At 44.2% G+C, this 21,562-nt stretch overlaps 2 protein-coding genes and 1 long non-coding RNA gene across 8 annotated transcripts in view; 2 read left to right on the plus strand and 1 right to left on the minus strand.

The window, feature by feature from the left end:
* Positions 1-216: 216 nt before the first annotated feature.
* ccdc141 (coiled-coil domain containing 141) lies at positions 217-16,825 on the plus strand. Its single transcript, XM_034573346.1, has 21 exons — positions 217-259; positions 833-952; positions 1,217-1,501; positions 1,607-1,660; positions 1,691-1,798; positions 2,184-2,360; positions 2,537-2,659; positions 3,231-3,467; positions 3,603-3,722; positions 4,132-4,281; positions 7,499-7,639; positions 7,773-7,952; positions 8,022-8,205; positions 8,333-8,445; positions 8,637-8,825; positions 8,968-9,125; positions 10,951-11,158; positions 12,072-12,391; positions 12,810-13,667; positions 13,719-14,387; positions 16,272-16,825. The coding sequence occupies exons 5-21, from the start codon at positions 1,796-1,798 to the stop codon at positions 16,519-16,521; spliced, it is 4,080 nt and encodes a 1,359-aa protein (XP_034429237.1). The 5' UTR covers positions 217-259; positions 833-952; positions 1,217-1,501; positions 1,607-1,660; positions 1,691-1,795; the 3' UTR covers positions 16,522-16,825.
* On the minus strand, positions 9,145-10,423 carry LOC117754485. The gene is made up of 3 exons (XR_004612435.1): positions 10,369-10,423; positions 9,885-10,005; positions 9,145-9,719 (listed from the first exon to the last, which is right to left on the minus strand). It is a non-coding gene; the product is annotated as an uncharacterized LOC117754485 (long non-coding RNA).
* Positions 16,826-20,064: 3,239 nt separating the features above from the next.
* ttn.2 (titin, tandem duplicate 2) overlaps positions 20,065-21,562 on the plus strand; it is a 186,791-nt gene continuing 185,293 nt past the window's right edge. For all 6 annotated transcript variants that reach the window (XM_034573338.1, XM_034573339.1, XM_034573341.1 and 3 more), the window contains exon 1: positions 20,065-20,294. The gene's annotated coding sequence lies outside the window, so the exon portion shown is untranslated. The remainder of the gene's footprint in view (positions 20,295-21,562) is intronic.

Here is a 21,562-nt window from a genome sequence, read left to right on the forward strand (position 1 = left end):
ACACACACACACACACTGATAGAAACAGACACACACACACACACTGATAGGAACACACAAACAGATGCACACACATCATTTTTTTTTTTTTCTTGTTACAAAACTTTATTTTCTATAAATCTAAGAACAAGTGAAACGTCAACATAACCTACTTGATTTTCTTCTTCTGTGGTAACACAGTGGAGAAGACCACACCCACCAAGTCCTACTGACCAATCAGCAGGAGGTGCTATCGTCATGTGAACACCTTCTGGACAAGGTGGCGTCTTCTTTACCGTCTTAAGTTGAACAACAATGAAACTGGTTCACACTCATACATGTGTGTCTGTGCGTGTGTGTGTCTGTCTCTGTGTGTGTGTGTGTGTGTGTGTGTGTGTGTCTGTCTGTGTGTGTGTGTGTGTGTGTGTGTGCGTGTGTGTGTCTGTCTCTGTGTGTGTGTGTGTGTGTGTGTGTCTGTCTGTGTGTGTGTGTGTGTGTGTGTGTCTGTCTCTGTGTGTGTGTGTGTGTGTGTGTGTGTGTGTGTGTCTGTCTCTGTGTGTGTGTGTGTCTGTGTCTGTGTCTGTGTCTGTCTCTGTGTGTGTGTGTGTGTGTGTGTGTGTGTGTGTGTGTGTGTGTGTGTGTGTGTGTGTGCGTGTGTGTGTCTGTCTCTGTGTGTGTGTGTGTGTCTGTGTCTGTGTCTGTCTCTGTGTGTGTGTGTGTGTGTGTGTGTGTGTGTGTCTGTCTCTGTCTCTGTGTGTGTGTGTCTGTGTCTGTCTCTGTGTGTGTGTGTGTCTCTGTGTGTGTGTGTGTGTGTGTGTGTGTGTGTGTGTGTGTGTGTGTGTGTGTGTTGCAGGTGTGTAGCTGGGTGCAGCAGAGCAGCAGTGTGTTGTCTCGCAGCTCTGAAGCAGGACGGAACCTGACGGAGGCTGAAGATGCTCTGAACACACACAAGCAGCTGCACACACAGGCTGAGGTACACACACACACACACACACACACACACACACACACACACACACACACACACACACACACACACACACAACTCAGTAGAAATACAGCAGGTTCCACTGAATCATAAGATGTTACACTTTGTGAAGGTTAATAAAAACTCAAAGCACAAGTCTGTGAACTACGACTCCCATGATGCATTTCCATAAGACTGGATGTTAAAGTTGTGGCAGATATGTGTTTTATTTCCTGTTGCACTGATCCTTTCTCTCTTGTTTGTCTGCAGTCAGTGTGTCAGGACGCAGAGAACCTGAAGCAGATCCTGGACCAGGTCCGAGCTCCACACGCCAGTCCGGGGGCCGGTCCTGGACAGCTGACCCCGCTGAGGGCCCTCACAGAGCAGCTGAAGACAGGGAGACCGTCCAGAAGCGAGGCCGCTGGTCCACAGAGTCCTGAACTCGCTGCTCGAGCTGATGTGGTCCTGACGCAGCTGCAGAGTGTGAACAGGACGATAGAGTCAAACCTGCAGCTGCTGCAGACGTACGTCTTGTTCCTTGGAGCAGCGCAGCAGGTCAGAGTCTGAGCTTTAAATCACTGCTCTCTGTAAGGAACACTGCAGTCGGGGGGGTCTTGCTCTGGACCAGAGGGTCCGTGGTGACACTCTGCTGTTTTCCAGGTGGAGGAGGAGATAGAAGAAGTGAGGGAGGTCTACAGGAGGAGAGGAGAGGAGGAGGAGGGGAGGGAGGCTGCAGACAGTTCCAGGTCAACACCACAGAAGAAGAAGGTTGACTCTCGCTGGGAGGAAACGCTGCCGAGGCTCCTCGCTGCTCAGGAAGCGGGAAACAGCTTCGTCCAGATTGTCACCATGGTAACCTGGCTGTCAGGGTCAGCCTGATTGGTTTCTGATTACAGGAGCTGACAAGTAATCAGATTACATCCAATGAGATTACATGACATGAAGTTACCTGAGATTTAATGATGTCACACAAATAAAATAAAATGAAAATCATGTTTATTAAAATTAGGTGAGATTAATGAGATGATGTGATTTTTATTTTACGTCAAAAAATTAAAAAGTTAAACGTTTTTCTGAATATAGCAGTACATATATTAATGTGTGTGTGTGTGTGTGTGTGTCTTTGTGTGTGTGTGTGTGTGTGTGTGTGAGTGTGTGTGTGTGTGTGTGTGTGTGTGTGTGTGTGTGTGTGTGTGTGTGTGTGTGTGTGTGTGTGTGTGTGTGTGTGTGGCGTCAGGCGTCAGGATCGGGGTTGGACCTGCGCTCTGTGGCGTCCGTGGTCCAGCGGACGATCAAGCAGCTCAACAGAACCAAACAGGAAGTGAATGAGCTGCGGTGTCGCCATCATGTCCAGATCCATCAGCAGGAAGAGGAAGTGACATCACGCAGGAAGTACAGAGAGAGACTGTTAAAGGTCAGCGTTACTGCTCTGATCTGTTTTTATTCAATCTGGACGATAACTTTTAACTACAGAGTAAATGTAGTTTACCTTTTAATGTAGTTAAATATAGTAAAATAAGAATATTGAAGTAAAGTACGAGTATCTGAGTATTGGTACTTGATTACTGTTACGTGCTCTTGTGTGGTCAGACGCTGCAGGACTTGAGGAGCGTCTCTGAGCTGCTGGACTCGTGCACTAACGTGGATCTGGGTTCAGACCTGCAGACCTCCACACTGACGGAGCGCTTCAGTCAGGCCACGCCTCTTTTCACTGTGAGTCATGTGACTCTTTAACTGCCAATAGATACAGGACAGGACATGGAGGAAGAGCAAAGACTCATGGGAACACGACTGGACTGAGATCCTTCACGTGGTTTTGACTCTTTGCAGCAGTGATCGTGAAGTGGAGCCAAGGTATCGAGGTCCCACCCAAACACAGGCTCAACCAATCAGGAGTCAGTCTCAGCTGTCAATCATGACTGTTTTTATATCATCAAATAACTGATTCAAACCAAACTGATCAGAAACACTTGAACAAACATCAGAGAGAGAAGAACGACCTGAAATGACAGAAACATCTTTACAAACATTTATTTAACTTCTACTTTGTTCCATGTCCCATCTGCTAACATGGAGGAGGAGGGTTCATGACCTACACTGCAGCCAGACACCAGGGGGCGATCCAGATGATTTGGCTTCACTTTAAGGAGTCGTCATGTCGTCCATCTTTATTATCAGTCTGTGGTCAGGACTGTTAGAAACTGGGCAGACGTCCGACTTCTTCTCCTGATTTGTTTTTAACAAAACGTTTCCTCTTGAGTCTTCTTCTCTGTTCTTTTGTCAGCAACTGGACGCAGAGGTGGAGCAGGTGATGAGGAGCTGGGAGGGTCTGGGAGGAGACCAGGAGCTGGAGCAGGTGATGAGGAGCTGGGAGGGTCTGGGAGGAGACCAGGAGCTGGAGCAGGTGAAGGAGGACGATGTGTCCGAGCTCCTGACGCTCCAGAAGAAAGTGAAGGAGAAGATGGAGCAGAGCGAGTGGATCCTGGATCTGAGCAGCAGCTTCCACCTCAGAGCTCAGCAGGTCAGAGTCGGTGATCTTTAAAGCTCGGGGATCAAACACCGAACAACACAAACAATCAGTGTGAGAGGTGTGTTTGATGGTGTACGTGGGTCAGCTTGGTCGGGTGGGTCTAACTGTTGTTTCCTGTGTGTCCAGCTGGAGGCGCTGCTGCTCTCTGACTCTGCTGGTTCACATGAGAAACAGCAACTGATCAAGAGTCTGTTTACAACAGCTGCTGCACTGAAGACCAACATCTGTACTGCTGCTGCCCAGTGTGTACGTACAACACAACACAACACAACACAACACAACCCAGGAGAACAAACATCCAGAATATAAGAAACCATTACAGCTGCTAAATGCAGGAAGAACAACTGGTAAAACATCTGTGATTGTGTGAATGTTTAAGTTACAGCGCCCCCTGGTGACATTTGGTGAAAATATATTACGTTATAATAACGTGTGGCAACGAGATAAATAACTCGGGGCCACGAGATCTGAATGTGTTGTTTACTTACAAGACGTGTGGAAGTGAACTGCTAAAAAGTAGTAGTAAGTAGTAATACTTGAATACTGTAATGCTATTGTATTATAGTACCATAATACTGTGGTACTGTAGTATTAAAGTACTGTAATACTGTAATACTGCAGTATTATAACACACTGTGTGTGTCTGTGCTCTCAGGACTGGGCGGGATTCAAACTTCAGCAGCTGGAGCTTCGTTTTCTCTCTCTCGACTCGCTCTGCGTCTCGTGGCTGAACGAAGCCGCTCGCCGGGAGGAGGAGCTCCACAGAGAGCGTGTGACCCGGCAGATCAACGATGACATCACCCAGGTGAGGTCACAGGTCACAGGTCACAGATTCTGCTGGTGGTAAATCAGATGCGAGCTGTTCGTTACATCGGATATATTTTGTATTCATAATATAAGTCTCCTCATGTTGTTCCGTCAGCAGCTGGGATCGTCTTTATTCTTTGGTTTTGTTAACTCTCTGATCTGATTGGTCTGAAGTTAACTCGTTACCATGGTGATCTACTAAGTTCAACCCACAGAGAGAATATATCACACTAAGCTGTAGTTCATGAGTATGGCCAGCAGAGGGGCTGCAGCAGCAGCTGTTTGTCTATAAATATCAGATCAGATTTATCTTCAGGTTTATTTTATGTTTCTGATTCTTTGTTCATGTTGAATCGTGTCGACAGATTTTACATTTTTCGATATTTAAAGACTCTTTTAACCAAATAAATTATTCAGAAAAAACAGGAAATGTCCAAAATGAACAAACTCTGTAAATTAAAGAAATTAAATGTAAATATTTATCACAAAATGAAATGTGTTCATCTGGTTTCAGTTTTGTGAGCTGAACAGACTGAACGTGTTCAGAGGCAGTTTTGATCTCAGTCTAAATATAAGTGATGACTCTCCTCTGACTGTATCATGTGTTCAGCTGCTGTTCCTCTAATGGCCACTAGAGTTTTGAAAAATAAAACAAGAGTAAACCATCACTGTCCACACACCTACGTCCTTTACGTTGGCATTGTCGTTAAAGAAAACATCCACTAGAGGGCAGAGCAGAGTCCGAGAGTTTCCGACAACAACAAACATGGCGACCGTGGAGGAGGTTGTGATAATGTTCCTCTGGAGAAAAGGCACCAGACCACCCCCCCGTTTGGAGGTGGTCTCTCCTCAAGTTTGCCATTGTTGAAATTTCTACATCATCACCAGTGTTCGTCTCACTTGAACTTTTAGCTACGCTGCCCCCTGTGATTTCTGTTGGTACTGCTCCATTTTGTCTGTTTCGTCCATATCGTGCACAAATACGCAGAATACGGCCGAAGCCTCCGTCTGGTTTCTTATATGTTTCCGATATTGAGCTTAAATCCACTATAAGTCGTGGATGTTTGTCCCCAGTCAGCTGCACCCAGGCTCCAGTAAAGGATGGATTCGTCGATTCACTGAGCAACAACTGCAGGAGAGAGGGGGGGGGAGGCTAAATACAGGCAGCCCATGGGTATTAACCATCATGCACCTGGTGCTGTGTGTCACCAGCACATTGAAACCTGCACAAGCAGCTGAGATAAACATCAGAGACTCAAATAAAATGTATAAACATTGATGTTGATTGAAATCAAAAGTTCCTGCAGATCTAAATAACATTTCCCTGTGGAGCTATGAATTACCAACATGCAGGAAAACACGTGTGACAACATGCACATGTTTCACGCTCTGTAACTGTGGAAGTCAACAACAAACAGATTTAGTTGAACAGAGGATTGAATGAGTCCGATTAACCTTGAACCTGAGTGACCGAGGATCCTCAGACACAAAGAGGGACCAAGGTTCAATTGTCGCCGCTCTGTAACCAAACCCCCCCTCTACGTATCCCATGATGCCTCAGTCAGATTCAGGGTGAAGAGTCCCAACGGGACTCTGAGTGTTTGGACTCGTTCTCACTGCTGAGTCACCTGAAGGAATCTGCAGGATTCTGATGAAGAGGATGAAACATGAGTTTGGTTCTGTTTCTGTTTTGTGGGTTTGATTCGATCATCACAGACATTCAGAGCATTTCAGTTCTCATTAAAGATTCTCAGAGAAACGTTTGTTTGGGTTCAGTGATGAGATACTTTGTGGTACTTCATGTTAAATGATCTGAGCTACTACAGGGGCATTCCGCCCTCTGGTGGTTGAACTGAAGTACTTTCTGGTCCTACTAATGATCTCTTTAGATCTGATAAGTACCATGTGGTCCGTTATGGTCTTCTGGGACACCTCATGGGTCCTCCATTATACCCTTGGGTGGAGTTCAGTGTACTAATTGGTCTTCTTGGGTACTTCATATTACTGTGGGTGGGTTTAAATACTTTGTAGTACTTTGTTGCTTGGGTATGGAAGGACTAGTTTGTGAGTTGCATTAAAAGTAGCCTTTGAAATGGGACAATGTAATGTCACTGTGGCTTGATCGGTCATATAGCCTCTGAAGAAGAGACAGCTTCAGTGATACTACATCTCCAATAGCACTTTGTGGTTGTTACTGCATGTTAATCTCTTTTTCATACACCCTGAGGTATTTTACTTTTTGGAGTACTTTATGATCTTGTTGTGTCCTTCATGAAAACATTATATCTTGAGGTTACTGTTGTGTTACTTTGTGGTATGTTATGTCGATCGTGGTTCTGAGTACATGGTGGTAGGTGATCCTTTGTGTTACCTGTGGTACTTTCACACTCCCTGGGTTTCCTTGGACGACTGAGGTTTCTGAGGCGACAGCTTCACTCCGCCTCCAGCTCAGTGTCCCCCCTCCTCGGCCTCTGATTTCACCTCCTTCACTGTGTCTGTCTCCCTCTCAGCTGTCTTTAGCTGACAGATCAGTCACATGACACCGCTGTTCCTCCTGTCCAAAGCAGAAATGTCCCACTGGATTTAGACCCTGCTGCTCTAAATATAATCTCACCAAAACTCCGTCCACATGCAGCTACATCAACGCTGAGCGAAAACCCAGCAACTGATCAAAGATCAGTTCTGATACAACATGAAAATGATTTAAACTATTCTCAGCCATGTTAGCAGCTTCAGTGTCTCTTTAAAGAACTATTCAATAGATTTCTATGAACTTTTGTACTGACACTCATGGTCCCCAGAGGATTTGGATTCTAACCCTATTTCAAATTTCATAACAAACCATCCAAAAGTTGTGGAGACGTTCGTCTGTAACGGAAAATGTCAGTTTCATGGTATCGTGTGAATTCAAGGATTCAAGGAATCATCCTCTGTGGACAATGAAAATCCGCTGAAAAGTTGTTGAGACATTTTGCGGTGGACTGACGTTAACATTCTTTCACAAGTAGAAATAACAAACCTTTGTTGGTTTCAACTTCAAAAATCTGAACACAAACTTAAGGAAACTGTTATTTTTACCAAAATGTATTTTTCCGCACTATTTTGAAAAGTCATCTGTAGTAACACCACAGATCAAACCACACAACAAACTTAAAGAACAAACTTCTTCTCTGTGTCCGACCAGCTGATGGGTTTTCTGCTGTGTCATGTTTCAGCTCCGGGATTCCTTCAAGGAGTTGAAGAAACGGTTCAACAACCTGAAGTTTAACTTCCTGAAGAGAAACGACAGGACCAGGAACATGAAGGCTGTCAGGAACCAGCTGCAGCAGGTGGAGCTGTGTGAGGACAAGCTGCAGGTACATTAACCCTCAGAATAACCAGTGTGGGCGGGTACATGTCACAGTGTCGTCTTCATCTCCAGTCGAACCCCTCTCTCTGATTTGGCCTCGCATTTGAGATCCGTCATGTCACGTCCGTCTGTATTTTCAGTCTCTGCTCCGGAAACGCCTGCAGGGTGTGAGGGCTCAGCTGGGGTCAGAGGGCGTGGCCCGGGAGGTGGAGGACGCCGTCAACGAGCTGCACAGACAGATGGGAGAGTTTGAGCGAAGTGTGAGTGAACATCAAAAAACGCTGGACATGACGTGCAGACTGCAACAAGCCATGGAGGAGGTGAGAATAAGAATACGAATAAATCAAAACCTGCTCAAATCCTTAAAAACATTTACGTGTTGTTTTCAGTATCAGTTCTGGTGTGAGGGGGCGAGTGCGACCATCACTCGCGTCCAGACGTTTTCCTCAGACTGTCGCAGCACAGAGGCCGTCACCGTTCTCCATCGACAGTTTGAGAAGTTCGTGTGGCCGACGGTTCCTCAGCAGGAAGCGAGGATCAGTCAGATCAGTGACCTCGCGGTCAGACTGCACGGTGGGTAGCAACACATGATTTCCACTGATCACGTGGTGCTAATGTTTTGGAAGCAGCACTGGACGAAACATTTTTAGAACATTTGACAAATTAAAATCTTATGTTGAGATGTGTATGTATGTTGCAGGGGCGGAGGAGGGGCGACGCTACATCGAGAGGACGCTCAGTAAACACTCAGAGATGGTGGCATCCATCAGGGAGCTGAGTGACGGACTGATGGAGCTGGAGGCCAAACTGAAGGTCACAACACACAACGTGAACACAATGTGAACACAACAACCTGAACACACAACTTGAAAACAACATGAACACACTCGGAGTGTTGACCCAAACAAATAAATCAAACTACACAAAAATACACGTTAAAGGCCGAGTCTGTTGCAATGAAAACATGATCTAATGAAGGTCCATGTTCACTGATGTGTTTCCAGCTGAAACAGCTGAAACCTGAAAAACAGCAGCAGAACAACGGAGAGAAAGAAATAAAAGAGGAAGAGAAGGAGCGGACGAGACAGAATGAGACGCAAGAAGAAGAGACAGAAAAGCAGTCGAGGGAAAACAGAAACATCAAAACGAAGGAGCAGGTGGATAACTGCCGCTCGCAGGAAGCTGCTGATGTGGTAAAAAACAAAATCACATCATCAGATTAATGTTAAAAAGTAAAACAAATGATACAAAATATATAATCATGTTTCTCATTCTCCTTTCGTGATTTAATAAAATATTAAATATTAGAATTCAGAATCTGTCCTGTTCTCCCAGTGCGAGCTGAAGGAGACAGGCCACACCCCCGAACTGACCAGCGAGCATGATGGGAAGGAGGTTCCTGTGAAGAAGCAGACTGCAGCCAATAGGAAGCTTCCGTTACAGAAGAGTGACAATCAGGAGGCAGACAGACAGACGGTCACCACAGAGATCAGGTACAGTGAAGACGTTCATAACCTGCTCATAACCTGTTCATAACCTGTTCATAACCTGCTCATAACCTGTTCATAACCTGTTCATAACGTGTTCATAACCTGTTCATAACCTGTTCATAACCTGTTCATAACCTGTTCATAACGTGTTCATAACCTGCTCATAACCTGCTCACAACATGTTCATAACGTGTTCATAACCTGCTCATAACCTGTTCATAACCTGCTCATAACCTGCTCATAACCTGTTCATAACCTGTTCATAACCTGTTCATAACGTGTTCATAACATGTTCATAACATGTTCATAACCTGTTCATAACCTGTTCATAACGTGTTCATAACATGTTCATAACATGTTCATAACGTGTTCATAACGTGTTCATAACCTGTTCATAACCTGTTCATAACCTGCTCATAACCTGTTCATAACCTGTTCATAACCTGCTCATAACCTGTTCATAACCTGTTCATAACCTGTTCATAACGTGTTCATAACATGTTCATAACATGTTCATAACCTGTTCATAACCTGTTCATAACGTGTTCATAACCTGTTCATAACCTGTTCATAACGTGTTCATAACCTGCTCATAACCTGTTCATAACCTGTTCATAACGTGTTCATAACATGTTCATAACATGTTCATAACCTGTTCATAACCTGTTCATAACGTGTTCATAACATGTTCATAACGTGTTCATAACCTGCTCACAACATGTTCATAACATGTTCATAACGTGTTCATAACATGTTCATAACGTGTTCATAACGTGTTCATAACCTGCTCATAACCTGCTCATAACGTGTTCATAACGTGTTCATAACCTGCTCATAACCTGTTCATAACGTGTTCATAACATGTTCATAATCTGCTCATAACCTGTTCATAACGTGTTCATAACCTGCTCATAACCTGTTCATAACGTGTTCGTAACGTGTTCGTAACGTGTTCATAACGTGTTCATAACGTGTTCGTAACGTGTTCATAACGTGTTCATAACGTGTTCATAACGTGTTCGTAACGTGTTCATAACCTGTTCATAACGTGTTCATAACCTGTTCATAACGTGTTCATAACGTGTTCATAACCTGTTCATAACCTGTTCATAACGTGTTCATAACGTGTTCATAACGTGTTCGTAACGTGTTCATAACCTGTTCATAACGTGTTCATAACCTGTTCATAACGTGTTCATAACGTGTTCATAACCTGTTCATAACCTGTTCATAACGTGTTCGTAACATGTTCATAACGTGTTCATAACGTGTTCATAACCTGTTCATAACCTGTTCATAACGTGTTCATAACGTGTTCATAACCTGTTCATAACGTGTTCGTAACGTGTTCATAACGTGTTCATAACCTGTTCATAACCTGTTCATATATATATATATAAATATATAAATAACAAAGTGAAACAGACGCTTAAAACCCAAATCCATATTGTTCATCCTCTGGTGAGAGTGAACGTCTGAACCAAGTTAATTTCATCTAATGGTTGTTGATATTTTTCTAAAAACCATAAATGTGAACATGGTGGCACTAAAAACAGGATCAGCAGAAACACTATCATTTACTGTAACTCAATTCCTCTGGGGACCATGACAATCCCAACGAGCCAGTTCATCCTGCAGATGTGGATTCTCATCGATAGTTGTTGAGATATTTCAGTCTGGATCAAAATGTTGATCAACTAGTAACATGAACTGGAAAAGTATAGAAAGACGAACAGAAACTTTATAAGAAAACAAAAGAAATGTAATGTTGTAATTTAATCTTTTGTTTACAGAGAAGTTTTGTTTCACTTTGTCGTTTCTTCTTCAGCCACAGAGAGCAGTCAAACTCCTCCTCCTTCTGCTCCAGCCACACCTTCAGCCTGTCCTGCTCCCCGGTGGAGGCCAGCCGACGGGTCAGCGCCGTCCTCAGCCAATTACAGCCAATCTCCACTGAGGCTCCGACCACGTCCCCTCCTCCTGTGATTGGCCCGTCGCTCTCTGATGTCCAGAGGGAGTGTCACAGGAAGGAGGTGCAGGTAGTTTCAACTTCCTGTTTATTAAGTACCACACCTCTAGAGTGGTTCTCACAAGTGGTGTCCATCAAGCATGTACTTTAGATCTACTTTGAATCTACTGAGCTTTATATTTAAAAACTCAGTTTATATTACATCACGACACTGATGATACACAAATGTGTGTTCCCCTCCAACATGGTGACGGTAAATTTAGCTTAAAGGTCCAGTGTGTACGATTTAGGTGAAAGGGATCTATTGACTGAAATGTAATATAAAAGAATCCTAGTGTGTTTCATCTAAATTATACAAATTGTTTTATTTACCCTAGAATGGGACCTTTATATTGAAATACTTTATATTGAAATACTTTATATTGAAATACTTTATATTGAAATACTTTATATTGAAATCAGGAGCGGCTCCACTCTACGGAGGCCACCATGTTTTTTTACAGTAGCCCAGACTGGACAAACTAAACCTTTTGAGTTTTTATGAAAACTGAAGTCACCACACGTTCTCTTTCATGCTTGGAAGAGGGGGATGAGGTGAGGGGTGTTCAGCTGCAACACGACACGTCACCACTAGATGTCACTACATTCTACACACTGCACCTTTAACTCTGCTGTGGCTCAAATTCTGCAGCTGCATGAATCTAAATCTTCCTTTCTACACAGATGTAAACATTATAAATAAGATTCCAAGGTGGAAAATCAAGCTGCCTTTAGCAAAAGTTACTGGAAACAACATTAATATGCTTATCTACACTGAACCTTTACATCTTATAAATCACTTGGTAAAGTTAGTTTTATATGAAAGTTATTTCTTGAATGTGATGAGTCTTCAACATGTGTATATCTGTAGAAATGTTCTTCATTAGTTTGAAGTAGGAACCTCCCACAGACTTCTAAAACCTTCTTTATATTCTGATCCTCAGGATGCATCAGACCTGTCAGAGGTGGAGCTCCATCAACAGGAAGTGATGTCCGAAGACTCGCTGTCCAATGATGAATACGAGTGTGTATCACCTGATGATATCTCCCTGCCGCCGCTGGCAGAAACACCGGAGTCTGGCTTGGTTCAATCAGACTTTGAGGAGGGCTACTGTTTTAGTTCCCACAGCGCCCACGTCAACCAGCACAGCCACCATTACCACGCCCAGTCAGAGCAGAGTGGTACCGGTGTAGTCCGACAACAGAGAGGGTCTAGTCAGACTGAGGGTTATCCACCTCCTCCGACCAATCACAGCAACCCCAGGTCTGTTTGTATCGATGAGACGAGTCAGATTCTCACATTGAACAGATTTCAGTCTAACCAAGATCTTTGTCAAACTATTTACGCTTCTTTTTGAACACAAGCAGTCGTGCTTTCCCCAAATAAAGACGTATGTTTTAATTGAAATCAGGAAACATCTGGTCAAACAAGTATAACAATAAGAAAGCTTGACTTTACAGTTTGATACTGTGCTGCCACATTTGATCACTAAGAACGAAGCCTTACCGAAGGATAATCAAATAGTTGAGTAAGACATCGGGCAGGAGAAGGACATGCAACAACTGTCACAGCACACATTCCCAATTCTGTAGGTGGATATTTCTTGACATGAGGCGTAGACCATCAATCCACCGGCATTACATCCAGAGTTAAGATTCTTTTCTTGTTGTGTATGTTACAGGTTCAGATCAGAGTCCAGTTCATTTGTCCAGAGTCCATTGACAGTTCCTGCTCCAGGCTCCCTCACCATCATGCAGACTGAGGGGACCAGTGTTGATTTCCTCCCAGGCAGCACTGAAGCACACTTCATCTCCAGATCCAACCAAGTCCACAAGAGCAAAACTACAGACGCTGATGTCCCTGAGAGGAGGAGCCCCTCAGAAACGGAGCCATTATTAAATGACCTCAACAGTCAGTTTAACCAGCCTCAGCAATGCCCAGGTACCCAGAGTAACCAAAACGTCACATCCAAAATTAAGACCTTGCCACAGACTGATCACATTGCGCATCCTGCAGAGCTCGATCAGAGCCCCACCCTTCAGTCCAGCTATTGTCCTCAGCCCTTCAATGGTCCAGACACTGATATCAACAAGGACAAGACCCGTCCACAAGACACTGGGTTCCTCAAATGTAGAACATTTCCTCAAATCACAACTATTTGCCAGGACAACTGTTTTACACAGTCCTTTCCTAACTCTGGAATTGGATTCGATCAGGATACAAATTCCTCCCAAACCAGAAAGGAAACCTCCTTGGTCTCCAAACCTCAATGTGACAGTCTCACCAGCACCAGTACAGTTACCGAGCAGAACGTTTTTTTCAAATTCTCCCCTTCAGACACTTTTCCACAGGCAAGAAGCAGCCACAGTTCACCCCACAAAAGCTCCTTATCACAGAATAAGACTTTGTCAAAAAACAATCCGATCCCACGTGCCAGAGGATTTGCTCAAAGCAACGACGGAACCCTTCCAGCAGACATTAGAACATGCTCACAAACCAGCACAAGCCTCCTTCAACACAACAATCCTCCTCAGTCTTTCCCAGATTCTAGGAGTGGCCTTGATCAGAGTAAACCTTCTACTCAACCCAGCAAGGAAACATCCTCAGTGAAGATGCCCCAGAGCAGCGGCCTGACCACAACCACTACCGTCACCCAACAAACTGTTTACTGCCAGTCCTCCTCTTCAGACAGGCAATGCAATGTGCCACAGGCCGGCATCACTCTCAGGTCGAAGCAAGACGATCTACCTGATGTCCATGTTCCCAATATTCCAGAGCCAGACAGTGACAACAACATCACTATATCCAGCAGTAATAGATTCAGCAACAAGCAGAGCCACCACACCGTCTACTCCATCCATGAGTCCTTGACGCAGTGTGTGCATGACCCTGGCATGAGCCCCAGCAGCGCTGCCAAGCCCACTGCTCCTCCTCAGCCTCAGACCCGAGCTCAGCAGGCTAACCCGCATGTCACACCCCCTTCTTCTCCATCTCATCTACTAACTTCAGACCAAGACCCAGGCATTTGTCAGCCCATGGCCATCTGTGAGGAGATCAGGCTTACTCCTCAGATCCAAGGGCCTCCCCTTCCTGCTCCTTCTCTTCCCCAGGCCCAGGCAGGGTCTCTTCCTCAGGGAAAAGCCTCTAAACCGGGCCCTCCCTGCTTCACCAGGCCCCTGTCTAGAGCTACCGTTAAGGAGGGCTCTCCAGTGACGCTAGAGGTGGAGGTGACAGGACACCCAGAGCCCACGCTCACCTGGTGGGTAGCATACAACCAGCCCCACAAAGCCTTATGACATCATACACTTTATGATGTCATAAATCTACACCTGCATGAACATGTGTCCTGTGTCTAAATGTGGTTAATGCTTACACCTCACATTAACGTGTGTCCCCCCATCAACAACGGGGCAGCCTCTCACACTGAACAGATTATAAATCTTGGATTATCGGATTGTAAAGTGCGAGAATTGATACTAAAACCGTCCTTGTTATAACCTGAAGATGATCACGAGGGAAGCTTATCGTCTGTGTTCGTAATCATGATCCTGATATTGATCTTTGAAAAAAAACGTCCACGTGCCCATGATCTTGTTTAACTGATGAACATAATTCAATAAATCTGTTTTAGGCTCATAGACCAGATTTATTTCCTGTGGCCTGAAGTGTAGTAATAATGTGAACCAAGACTCTGTTCTTTGAGCATTCACTTAAAATAAAAACCCTTGTTGATGCAGGTGTAAGTGATGTTTGACCTGTATTCATCCACACGGTAAAACTTTATCTGACTATTCACTCTACAAGAGATTGAGGAAAAGAATCTTTGAGTTAGACAAACACTTGAAATGATTCCTGAGTCCCTGTTTCCCTGAACCTGTACGACTGAGGTGATGAGAGCAGGTTGAGCAAATAACATTACATTACATTACATTTCATTTAGCTGACGCTTTTATCCACAGCGACTCACAATCAGTGCATCAACCATGAGGGAACAAACCCAGAACAACAAGAATCAAGAAAGTACAATTTTCTTCAAAAGCAGATGTCAAGCTGTAGTCTGAAGAGGTGTGTCTTCAGTCTGGAGGAAGATGTGTAGACTATGTGTCCTGATGTCGATGTGGAGCTCGTTCCACCGTTTAGGAGCCAGGACAGGAAACAGTCGTGATGTTGTTGAGTGACAGCTGTCCCTCACAGTGAGGGAGCAGCTGATTGGCTGATGCAGAGCGGAGTGGACGGGCTGGGGTGTAACGTTTGACCATGTCCTGCATGTAGACTGGACCCGATCCACAGCCTAGTAATGTGTTTCAGATTGGGGAAAAGAGAGGATTAGTTGGGTGTCATCAGCGTAGCTGTGGTAGGAAAAGCCATGTGAGTGAATGACAGAGCCGAGAGAAATTAAACATTAAAGCTAAAACACCAGTTTCAGTGAATCCTCCTCAACACCTGATGGTTAGATTAAGTCAGATGGAAAAGGTAATGTCCCTCACAGACTCTCTCTTATCAGTCGATGGAGTCTGAAGTCACGGTCACACATTTGTGAACATTTCAGATCCAACCTTCGTCTTCCGTTCAACTTCCCATCGGTGCAAACCAGGGGCGAATAAAACATTTGCTTCTTGTGGCGAAGCAAATCCACAACGTGGCTTCACCTGGAGTTCAGCTGCGGTGAACTATGACGCATAACATTCGCTTGCATTTCTACGAATGTGGTCGTGTAGTGGTCACTCCGTGCAGACAGCAGTGCAGCAGCTGGGAGAACATTTGGTGCAGATGTTTTCCAGGTCGTCGACACGCTGTGGGTCTGAATAGGAACTTTAATTACACGCCACATGGTGTCATGTGTTTTTTATATATTTACATGAGGCTTGGAAGTGACGTGACGTTTAAATGAATGTGTGTGTTAATGTAGCAGTTTGATAACATGTCATCATTCTACTGATTTTCACTTTAATCATTAGTCCTTCATTAACCTTAGTTGGTTTAGTTTGTGTGATTCCTTCAGGTGGTTTATTCTGTTTGCGCCACATTAACACGCTGCATGAACAAGTCAAACACACATGGTCCTGATTGGTTGTGTCAGGCGTCCGCATGCTCTGACTGAGGCTGTGTGCTGTCTGACCTCCTGTCATCGTGGTCGCTCCAGGTCTAAAGATGGAGACGCCAGCCCAGGCCGAGCGCTGGTCTATGACGACGGGAGACACTTCCTGTTCATCCCTGATGTGTCGGACTCAGACGGCGGGTTGCACGACGCTGTCAAACATCAGGACTCGCAGCAGACAGCTGATGATAAGTGGCTGGTGGCCGAAGTCTTTGACCTCATCAGTGTGGACTGGCAGACGTGGATCGGGACACTGTGTGTTCTCCTGTGGCTGCTCTACCTGATCCTGCTCTAATACTGTATCTGCTTTTTAATGTGGGAACTTTTACTTTTACATTTGAAAACTCACATAGACACACACACACTGTTCAATCCAGGGTTTTACAGTCTGTACGCCACAAAGATTATTTATATTTACTTGAAAGTATTCATGTTTTAGAAACACATGTAGCTGTAATTCAAATACGTATTTCAAAAAAAGATCTCATGATAATTGTTGACTGTCTAAATGTTGTTTATCAGATGAGTTTATGGATCTGAAACTGGTGGAAGGTCTGAAGAAGGTTGAGAAACCTCATAATCACTGTTCCTGTTATATTGATTATTTTATTCTAATGAGTGTTCATTGCATTTTTAATTAGATCTGAACTAATTTGACTAAAACAAAGTCCGATTATGATTTTTTTTTCATGGTATTAAACGATCACATCCATAAGCTTTTTATTTAAACATTATGAGATAGAAGTATAATATAAGTTACTTAATGAGATTAGTCATTATTTTCACTTTCTGTGTGTCACAATTTTGAGTTTGACACTAGTTATTATTTTAAGATTTAAAAATATCAATGTTTCACATTAACGGTAAGAAAATGTATTTGTAGATTTATGAGTCAAAATCAAACAATTTCACTTTTTAAGATTTATGAGATTGAAAAATAATCCTTAAAAATCATTTTGAGCTCCCAACTAATGTTATTAATGACAAAGTTAGGGGGGGGGGTCACTTTCCCTTAATTCTACTCCATTGAGAACTACTCCAATTCTATAACTTTGAGGTGTTGGTATTATTTAGGGAGGAATTCATTTTACTTTGGAGAAGGATTTGGTGACATCTAGTGGTGAAGGTGCAGATAATATGATGGTTTTAGTTTCAGATTTCATCCTGTTTTTAAATGATTTGTTGTTTTCTTTCAAATAAAAATGAATAATTTATCTGCTCCCTGTTTTTATTTATTGAAACAATTCAAACTAAATGTGAAGCATAAGATGGAGGCGTCAATATTCTGGTACATGAGGTGTTGATGCTGCTCGACACCTGTCAGTCACCCTCAAATAAAGATGACTTCACTTCCTCCGATTATCAGGAAATGAAGCTAACATTTTATTAAATATTTTTAAATGGACAGAAATCTAGATTCCTCATTAGATGGACAGGGGGTGGGGGGTGGGGGGGATGATCAGGTTTAGTAGATTTATGAAATGTTGAAATTCCTTATGGATCTATTATTTCAACAACTTGATCCTGATATGTTTTCAAACTGCAGAGATCGCCCCCCCCCCTTCATTTTGCCCTTGAACTCAACGGTCACATCAAAGCACCTGCGGAGTCAGGTGGGCGGTGGGCGTGGCTTGGAACGTAGAGGCCGCGCAACCGAGTTCTCCTGATTCACGTCTCGACCAATCAGGAGTCAGTGTCTGGTCCCGCTTGGTTCCGGTTTATGGGGTCGCGCTCCTGATCAGTGTGCGTGTGCGCGTGTGTGTTTGTTCACTTGATGACCAGATTCACAGCTGGATCAGCATCAGAGCTAAAGTTAGCAAACAGAGCTAAGGTTAGCATCAGAGCTAAAGTTAGCAAACAGAGCTAAAGTTAGCATCAGAGCTAAGGTTAGCAAACAGAGCTAAAGTTAGCAAACAGAGCTAAAGTTAGCATCAGAGCTAAGGTTAGCAAACAGAGCTAAAGTTAGCATCAGAGCTAAAGTTAGCAAACAGAGCTAAAGTTAGCATCAGAGCTCAGCAGGAATGAACAGGTAAGAATCAGCTTCATGTTTTTACTGATGTGTCTTCATGTGAATCATCTTCATGTTGTGATGTCATCAGCAGTAATGTCAGTGAGCACGACGTCATGTGTTCAACTCTCAGTTCATCACACAATCAATACGAGAAGAAAGAGTCACAGCTCAATGAATTAAAGTAGATGAATCCAGCTTCATGTTCCCAGTGTAAAGTGAAACTCAGAGATCAAAGGTTCCATTAGAAGAACCAGTGGTTGTGAATCAGTTTCTGCTTTGGTGCAAATCAAAGTAACAACAGGTGAAATGGAGGCAGAAGCAAGACGAGCCCCAAACAGGGACTGTTTCTAATGTGGTGTCCACAGACAGCTGCTCTCTGCTGATCCTTCCTGACTCCTTCTACTTCTGGGTTCTGCTCCTGGTCACTACTGTTGCTGCTCCTTTGTGTGAGGAGGAACAGGAGGAGACACCAGGAGACCGTTGCGTTCCTCCTGGTGCAGTGGACCCTGGGCTCCTCCTGGTGCAGTGGACCCTGGGTTCCTCCTGGTGCAGTAACCCTGGGTTCCTCCTGGTGCAGTGGACCCTGGGCTCCTCCTGGTGCAGTGGACCCTGGGTTCCTCCTGGTGCAATAGACCCTGGGTTCCTCCTGGTGCAGTGGACCCTGGGTTCCTCCTGGTGCAGTAACCCTGGGTTCCTCCTGGTGCAGTGGACCCTGGGTTCCTCCTGGTGCAGTGGACCCTGGGTTCCTCCTGGTGCAGTAACCCTGGGTTCCTCCTGGTGCAGTGGACCCTGGGCTCCTCCTGGTGCAGTGGACCCTGGGTTCCTCCTGGTGCAGTGGACCCTGGGTTCCTCCTGGTGCAGTGGACCCTGGGCTCCTCCTGGTGCAGTGGACCCTGGGTTCCTCCTGGTGCAGTAACCCTGGGTTCCTCCTGGTGCAGTGGACCCTGGGTTCCTCCTGGTGCAGTGGACCCTGGGTTCCTCCTGGTGCAGTAACCCTGGGTTCCTCCTGGTGCAGTGGACCCTGGGCTCCTCCTGGTGCAGTGGACCCTGGGTTCCTCCTGGTGCAGTGGACCCTGGGTTCCTCCTGGTGCAGTGGACCCTGGGCTCCTCCTGGTGCAGTGGACCCTGGGTTCCTCCTGGTGCAGTGGACCCTGGGCTCCTCCTGGTGCAGTGGACCCTGGGCACAGTCCAGGAGGTGACGATCCAGGTCTGGGAGGAGAACCAGGGTTCTCCAAGCAGCACTAACCTGGTTCTCTTCATGCTCTGTTATCTTCTGCCGTCATGTTGGTTCCAGTGTTCCCATCATGAGAAAAAAAGCTTCCTTAGAATACAAAAAAAAGTCACAACTTTAAAGCAGCTTTGAAGGTATAATAATAATAATAACAATAATAATAATACAAATAATCCTAATATCTTTACGTATTGTTGTAAAACCTAAAATACATAACATGAAATTATAATAACAAACCTGAAAAACTGATTAAAAACATAATAATAATATTGTTAACCAATCCGGATCAGGAAGTTTATTGTTTTTAATTTATTGTAAAGACAAAACGTGAATGCATGAAGATATTTTGGTGACGTCTGCATCTGATCTCTCTGTAAAGTTTTATTATATCTCTTGTTTATAGATTCACTGAAGTTTTCATCAGAGTATTGATCTCTGATGAATAATAATTGTGAGGTAATGCGTCATGTGTGACAAGCTGCATAAAATGGCTCCTATCTCCTCCCAGAATGCCCTGCTGCCCCCGGCGGGGGGTCAACCAATGGCATGGATTGCCCCGTGTGATGTCACAGCAGTATAAAGCCCCCCGTCGGCCGGCTCGCTGCTCTGAGCAGATACAGCGTTCCCGGCCTGAAGCCTCGGCTGGAGGGACTGCTGTTAGGAGGAAGAACAAAACTACACGGCGCCACCGGCCTGTAGTTTTGTTTTCTTGTGGGGTTCCTTCGAGGCTCAGCTCTTCTCCTCTTGGATTTTACATTTCTGGATACAGAGGTTTGATCTTGTGAACGCAGCCCTCTGGGCAACTCAGGCATCCTTGTATAGACAAGTAAGTGTGTGTGTGTGTGTGTGTGTGTGTGGGTGTGTGTGGTTGTTAAAGTTTTCAGAGTGTGTTGATTGACAGCTGACGCCTGCTGGATTCTCTGCTGATGCTCGGCTGCCAGACTCATTGTTCAGTCACTTTTCAGAACCAGTCACTGACGGGACTTTTTGCGGCTTTTCCATGTTGAAGGTTATAATGGGCCATCCCAGAATAGCACCTGATAGCATCACTGGACTGTTAGTGGGCGGCTGATGGCTTTTTAAGGGAATCAGCAGCAGGGCTATCAGTTGCTCCTCCAGCTATGTGCCACATGGTGTCTGTCAATCAAACAGAGGTGTGGTGGGGGGGCAGGCGGGGTGGGGGGTTATTTTTAGCTTTTGGTGTCCTGTGTTAGATAAACCCCCCCAACCCCCCACAGATCTTCGTCTGAGAGACTGACACCTCCCTGAGGCCTTTTATTTTGTAGGAGTGAACAGCTGTTGACCAGTTATTTTACTTTGAAGGAGGAACATGAATCATTAGTTTAATTTTAAGCTTCTCTGTGTGTTCCTGTACTTCCATCTTTGTGAGGACCATTTTAAACATGGAACCTACAGAGTGAGGACATTTTGACAGGTCCTGGGCTGTTTGAGGGATAAGACTTGGTTTTAGGATTAGAGTTATATTTAGGTTAGAGTTAGGTTTAGGTTAAGTTGAAGTTTAGATTTAGGTTAGGGGTTTGAAATGTGATGAGTAAATATCAATAACATTAAATGAAAAACTGTGAAATACAAATTTGCCTTTGCGATAAACCACGCAAGTAATGGTGCAGTCATGGAATTACATTTTTTTAAATTACAAAAGATTTAAAACAATCAGAAAAAAGGAAACATGAGAAACAGATAATAAAAAAGATCAAGATGTTTTATTTTAATATTCAGGTCATTTCTTCAGTAAAAGTAATAAAATATCTAAAATACTGAGATACAAGATACATTTCTGCATTATAATTATAGTAAAGTTAAAAGTATTATCAGAAAAATAAGGAACAGATGTATTAGTATTATTACTATTGTATTCAAACAGCAGCTGATGAACTCAGATGAACCTGTTTCAGAGTGAAAGTACTTTTCTCACTTTGCTTCAGTCGAGATGAGATGAAGCTTCGTCACATCGTGAACATGTTGATGAGTCATCAGGTCCAATTTAACTGACACGGATCAAATCACAGAAAAAACACATTTACATTATAAACATTTAAATTTCAGTCAAGGTTTAAAGAATGAGTTTAATTT

This window comes from Hippoglossus hippoglossus, chromosome 21 (genome assembly GCF_009819705.1).
Source record: "Hippoglossus hippoglossus isolate fHipHip1 chromosome 21, fHipHip1.pri, whole genome shotgun sequence".
Taxonomy (NCBI): domain Eukaryota; kingdom Metazoa; phylum Chordata; class Actinopteri; order Pleuronectiformes; family Pleuronectidae; genus Hippoglossus; species Hippoglossus hippoglossus.

Excerpts from the sequence above, each read along its gene's own strand:
- ccdc141 (XM_034573346.1), top strand. Across the intron at positions 8,826-8,967 it reads CGCAGGAAGCTGCTGATGTG|TGCGAGCTGAAGGAGACAGG; the intron begins GTAAAAAACAAA and ends CTGTTCTCCCAG. Across the intron at positions 12,392-12,809 it reads ACCAATCACAGCAACCCCAG|GTTCAGATCAGAGTCCAGTT; the intron begins GTCTGTTTGTAT and ends TGTATGTTACAG.